The following is a 5,897-nucleotide window of genomic DNA, read 5'->3' on the forward strand; positions in this document are numbered from 1 at the left end:
TGTCTCTCATTAAGAAAAATAAAATTAGAATAAAAGAATTGTGCATAATAAAATTCTTTAATTATACCCCCAATGATTTTTTTATTTTGGACATTGAAACATCAATATTGAAAAGTGACCATAGAACTACTAGTACCTTAAATCTTTACATAAATAATCGTCTGGATTTATTTTTACTTTTTATAGCTAATATACATATATTATATATTATACAAGGTTATGCATATTTTACATATATTATATATATGCTGACTATTTTTAGTTTAAACGCCGGCTATTTAGGTTAATTCTTATACTTGTATGACAAAACAACATTACTCTTAGTTTGACTGCTTGCTGGTGGGCCGATGGTTGATTTAAAAATCTAATTTGGGCTGACTGGAAGAAAGCCCAGTAATATAACATACCGTGAACTGACCCAAATACATTACACAAACGTCGGATAACAGAGATTAGAAGAAGAACAAGAAAAAGAGGAACAAACCCAACCAACAAATCTTTTGATAAAAAATAAGTTATCGTCTCTGATCGTGTTAATTCTTTGGGGGGTTTCGAGCAGGTTCCAGTTCATCATAAATAATCCAGCAAAAATTCAAGTAAACTCAGTTCAATATTCATTTTACATTGTCTTTTTGTTTGCCTAGGTTCCCGTTTTCTGCTAGATTTGTTGAATACTCTAGCTCTATTCAATTGGAGCTTTTGCAATTGGTAATATCATGTTCCCTCTAAATTCTCTTAATCTGGGTCTTGATGTTGAATAACACGCTAGATTTATGCCGAATGTTTCTGGTTGAATTTGTTGGTTAGAAGTGGTATTTACGAGCTCTGCTTTTTCCCTGTAAACATGTGAGTTCCAACTTGGGGGGTGGGGTGTATAGGTTAGCTTCTTTTATTAGAAAACTAAATTAGGGTTTACTATTCAGACATCGACTTTATGATACATAGAAGCAAAACTGGTGAATATGAAAGGCTACTTGAGAGCTAAGTGTAAGAAGTGCCAATGTGGAATATGAAAGGCTACTTGAGAGCTAAGTGTAAGAAGTTAAGGGGCATGGCGATGGATTTGGAAGGGGAAGTTGTGTCTCTGTATTGAGTGGTTAGCAGTGCATGACAAATCATTCATGTATATCAAACATGTTCAGGAGAGTGATAGTGGCATGATCTGAAAATGAAGGTTTATGGCATCTTACTGTTAGTAAATTATGCCTGGGAAGGAGATATTTGTTAATTTTGTGATAGATGGCATTGGAGGACATCCTGGTATTCATTCTTGAGAGTTCAATTTTTCATTTTTAGATTTGACAGGAAAGTTGTTCAGTTTACCTCCCCTCCCCTAGGCTTCTACAGACCAATTGGCTGCGGATGAGATCTTTCTTAATGATAGATGGCATGGGGTCTTGAGAATTTACTTAAAATCGCAGGGCGAGTTATTTTTGTTGGTATCCATGGGCTATGGCCCAAAGGTGAAGTTGGGTCTCCATCCACTCCCTAGCTTTCTTATTTTTGGTAGATGGCATGGGGGTACATCCTGGTATTGGTTTTAACAACTATATGGCGTTATGATTTGTATTATCCATTTCACTCCACTTGTACCCGTATCGTTCCAATTCTCAATAGCTTGGGATTCTCTAATACTAGAGGTTCTCTATTTTTCTATTGACATACAAATATGTAAAAGATTGAAATGACTCCTTTTAAGCACGGGATCATATATAATCATACCAACATGACTAATCCGTAATCCTATGTAGTTGGTATTGTCTTTGAAATTCATAGGGCAAGTTGTTCATTTTTCATCTATGGTCCAAAGGTGAAGTAGGGACCCTGTTTCCGTCTATCCCAGACCAAGGTGGGGTTCTGTGGAGGTGAGAGGAACCTAGATATTCGAGGCCTTTGTGGAATTGAATGATAATTGAAATCAGTGCTTTAAACGGTGAACTTGGCTGCCATTCTCTCTTGTCTCCCTAGAATAGGATGCGTGGGAAAGATGCCTTTGCTTTTAGGTAGACCCTAAGACAATTGGAATCACTGGAAATCAGAGAATGAATACGGAGAATAAGAAGTTTTCTGTTTGAGTTGAGTTAAGAGAGAGAAGGGAGAAGAAAAGGAGGGGTGGGTTTTGGTGGTATCTTCTCTATCTGACACGCCTAAGCAAAATGATTTGTGTTGAGTTCTTAAGTTCAAATGAAATTTATCCTCCTTTCGATGGTGACAATGCAAGGAAAGAGTGCATGGACTTCATGCTCACCTATATTGCAGCTGAAGTGAAAGAAATATATATTACCTGTTGGAATATTTTGAACTAAAACTAACTTTCTAAATGCAGGTCTTAAGCGGCCGCTGTACTCTAGACACCAAATATTCGATTTTGCTTGCGGATTGATGCTTCGTAGTTTACCAGGTCCTGTTGCCCTGCATGGTACAGTCTACAATATAACCATCACCCACCCCCCCCCCCCCAAAAAAAAAAAAAGAACCACCACAAGAAAAGCATCAACAGCAGAAGAAAACTTTCTTTCTTTCAATTAGGGGCTGAAGGGGAATACATCATACTTTCACAGTGACTTCTGATTGGGCAGAGAGGTCTAATGTGGCCCATTTAGTTTCAGTTTTATAAACATTTGGCTTATGCTGACATTGTTTTGAAAGAGCATCTGCTTTCAGAAGTTCTACAGAATATTCACTGCCTAAAGATTTCCAGAAAAAAGTATAACTGCAGGCCTTTAGTCATATAAGTTACTCTAGAATGCTTCTTTTGTAACAGTAATTCTGGAAACTGCTAATTGGCTGTTTTTAATGTTATTGCAGGATCCTATTAACTCTTTGGATGATAAGTCTGAAAGCAGACTTTATGTCGGAAACCTTGATCTTAGAATATCGGAGTAAGGATAGATCTCTGCATTTGAATTCCCTGGTTAACTTGTACCGTTGGTAACTTATATTGCCGAGAACTTGCTTCACCTGATTAATTAATTATTTCTTTACACCAGGGCTGCTCTTATTAAGATGTTTTCCCCCTATGGGAAGATTGTAGCTGAAGACTTCCTGTGGCACACTCGTGGTCCTAAGCGTGGGGAGCCACGTGGTTATGCTTTTGTCCAATTTAGCACTAAAGAGGTAAGTTGCAGAATCTCAGTTGCTCTTCAATGAGAGTAGGTTCTGATTTCTATGTTTAAAGTGAGCATGCAGGAAGCTGTATTGGCCAAGGAGAAGATGCATGGAAAATTAGTCTGTGGGCGACCTTTGGTTGTTAGGCTTGCCAGCGAGAAATATTTTATGGAAGGGGCTGAAAGCTCTTTTGGAGCTGGTGGTGAAACGAGTAAATCAAACTTTGTTGCTGGCTCTTCGGCGCAAATGAGCAAGACTGCCAAAATAGCTGCAATTAAGAACAAATTGAAGGCCATGGAAGAAGAGAACCAGAATTCAAAAAGACCAAAAACAGCAGACAAGCTCTCCGATAGTTAATGACAGATGATGTCAAGCTGACAATACTGCTAAAGTCCGTTGAAGTTCTCTTGCCCTCATCACCGAAACAGACTCCTACTAATTTTTCCATCCTCAGAATTACAGTATAGATATCTTTGGATTGTATTAAGAAAATGCGAGGATGATATTCTCATATTCATAAACCTCCGTGCAGAGTGATATCAACTTTGTTTTCCTGTTAGTAACCTGACAAACGATAATTTCGGATATGTTGATTCTTGTTGCGCACTTGAATGTGAAAGTCAAAGCTTTAATGGTTTTAAACATCAAGATATGCATTACATACGGTGAGGAGTTCCTCAGTTTTGTCCTTGAGATTAATATCCTCCGTTTTGTCATAGTTTCTCTTCAGACTGTGAATCAAATGTCAAACTTTATATGACGAGATATTAGCATTAGAATTAAGAGGCAGTAGTCACTAAGATGCTAGTTGCTACGTCTAAGATCAAGGAGTGCTATATTAGTGATGTGATTAAGTTATCTTGTGTCCTTCAAGTTAACGAGGACAGTGTTCTTGAACTTTTAAGATTGCAGTATGTACAAGCATCGAAGGATTTGCAATATGCGCTTCAAAATTTTAAATTGTCTTTAATTTATTTTGCTTCTTTACAAAATTAACATGTTTCGACATTGTTGATTTGGGAACCATATTTCTTCCTGACATAATTTATTTCTTAAAAAAGGTTCGTAATGTAATAATAATAACAACTACAACGACCCAGTGAAATCCACTAGTGGGGGTATGAGGAGGGTAGTGTGTACGCAGACCTTACCCTTACCCCGAGGGAGTAGAGAGGATGTTTCCGAAAGACCCTTGGCTCAAGAAAATGAAAAGAGACAATATCAGTATCACCAATAGAAACGATAGGAAAAATAACATCACGGAAATGAGAAAGTAGATGCAAAGCAAAAGTGACAGACAGTACATAGACGCGACACTATGGAAAACAAAAGAGTAGTAAGACACAACATTGTCACTAGCTGACATCGGCAAAAATCCTATCATACTAGCCTCACAAAGGTACGGAGTAAGGTAGACTCAACTACCTCATAACCTACAACCCTAATACTCGACCTCCATAACTTCCTATCAAGAATCATGTCCTCGGAAATCTGAATCCTCGCCATGTCCTGCTTGATCACCTCTCCCCAATACTTCTTAGGTCGTCCTCTACCTCTTCTCGTGCCCTCCAAAGCCAGCCGCTTACACCTCCTTACAAGAGCATCTGGGCTTCTCCTTTATACGTGTTCGAACCATCTGAGCCTCGCTTCCCGCATCTTGTCATCAATGGGAGCTACGCCTACCTTCTCCCGAATATCTTCATTCCTGATCTTATCCATCCTAGTGTGTCTGCACATCCACCTCAACATCCTCATTTCTGCTACTTTCATCTTCTGGATATGTGAGTTCTTAACAGGCCAACACTCAACCCCATACATCATGACCGGTCTAATCACCGCTTTATAAAACTTACCTTTGAGTATCAGTGGCACTCTCTTATCACACAAGACTCCAGATGCTAACCTCCACTTCATCCACCCTACCCTAATACGGTGTGTGATATCCTCGTCGATCTCCCCTCCCCTCTGAATAACCGACCCAATGTACTTGAAATTGCCACTACTTGGTATTACCTGTGATTCAAGCCTCACTTCCACGCCCACTTCTCTCGGCTCAGTGCTGAACTTACACTCCAGGTATTCTATCTTCGTCCTGCTCAACTTGAAACCCTTAGACTCAAGGGCCTGTCTCCACACCTCCAATATCTCGTTTACACTGGTTCGCGACTCATCAATCAGAACTATGTCATCAACGAATAACATACACCATGGCACCTCCCCTTGAATATGATGTGTTAACGCGTCCATCACCAGTGCAAATAAGAACGGGATGAGTGCAGAACCTTGGTGAAACCCCATAACAACTGAAAACTGCTCAGAGTCGCCTCCTACAGTCCTAACCCGAGTCTTAGCCCCATCATATATGTCCTTAATTGCCCAAATGTAGGCAACCGACACGCCTTTTGCCTCTAAGTATCTCCAGAGAACTTTTCTAGGAACCTTGTCGTATGCTTTCTCTAAGTCAATTAACACCACGTGCAGATCCTTCTTCCTCTCCCTGTACCGTTCCACTAACCTCCTAATAAGATGTATAGCTTATGTAGTCGAACGACTCGGCATGCACCCAAACTGGTTGTCGGTTATAGACACTGTCCTCCTCACTCTCGCTTCAACCACCCTCTCCCATACTTTTATGGTATGACTTAGTAATTTGATACCCCTATAATTGTTACAACTCTGGATATCACCTTTGTTCTTATACAACGGAACCACCGTACTCCACCTCCCCCTTTCCAACATCCTTTTCGTCCTAAAAATAATATTAAACAGCCCAGTCAGCCACTCCAAGC

General features: G+C 39.6%; 1 protein-coding gene across 6 annotated transcripts; it reads left to right on the top strand.

Annotated features, from left to right (window-relative positions):
• The first annotated feature begins 425 nt into the window (after nucleotides 1–425).
• LOC107807160 (uncharacterized) lies at nucleotides 426–3,750 on the top strand. Of its 6 annotated transcripts, none has more exons than XM_016631490.2 (5): nucleotides 426–708; nucleotides 2,327–2,419; nucleotides 2,809–2,882; nucleotides 2,991–3,117; nucleotides 3,190–3,750. In XM_016631490.2, exons 2-5 carry the CDS (start codon nucleotides 2,417–2,419, stop codon nucleotides 3,463–3,465), a joined length of 480 nt encoding a protein of 159 aa, XP_016486976.1. In that variant the 5' UTR covers nucleotides 426–708; nucleotides 2,327–2,416; the 3' UTR covers nucleotides 3,466–3,750. The 6 variants fall into 6 exon arrangements, with proteins under 6 accessions (XP_016486976.1, XP_016486974.1, XP_016486973.1 ...); XM_016631488.2 differs by having other exon boundaries at nucleotides 426–596; XM_016631487.2 differs by having other exon boundaries at nucleotides 426–2,419.
• Nucleotides 3,751–5,897: the final 2,147 nt, after the last annotated feature.

Source organism: Nicotiana tabacum, chromosome 4, assembly GCF_000715075.1.
Source record: "Nicotiana tabacum cultivar K326 chromosome 4, ASM71507v2, whole genome shotgun sequence".
NCBI classification, from domain to species: domain Eukaryota; kingdom Viridiplantae; phylum Streptophyta; class Magnoliopsida; order Solanales; family Solanaceae; genus Nicotiana; species Nicotiana tabacum.

What these genes read in the sequence shown, in the direction of transcription:
- LOC107807160 (XM_016631486.2), top strand. Translation starts at nt 2,797, where the DNA reads ATGTTATTGCAGGATCCTATTAACTCTTTGGATGATAAGTCTGAAAGC. An exon ending in CTTGATCTTAGAATATCGGA is followed by an intron (nt 2,883 to 2,990) that starts GTAAGGATAGAT and finishes TCTTTACACCAG; the next exon opens with GGCTGCTCTTATTAAGATGT. An exon ending in TCCAATTTAGCACTAAAGAG is followed by an intron (nt 3,118 to 3,189) that starts GTAAGTTGCAGA and finishes GTGAGCATGCAG; the next exon opens with GAAGCTGTATTGGCCAAGGA.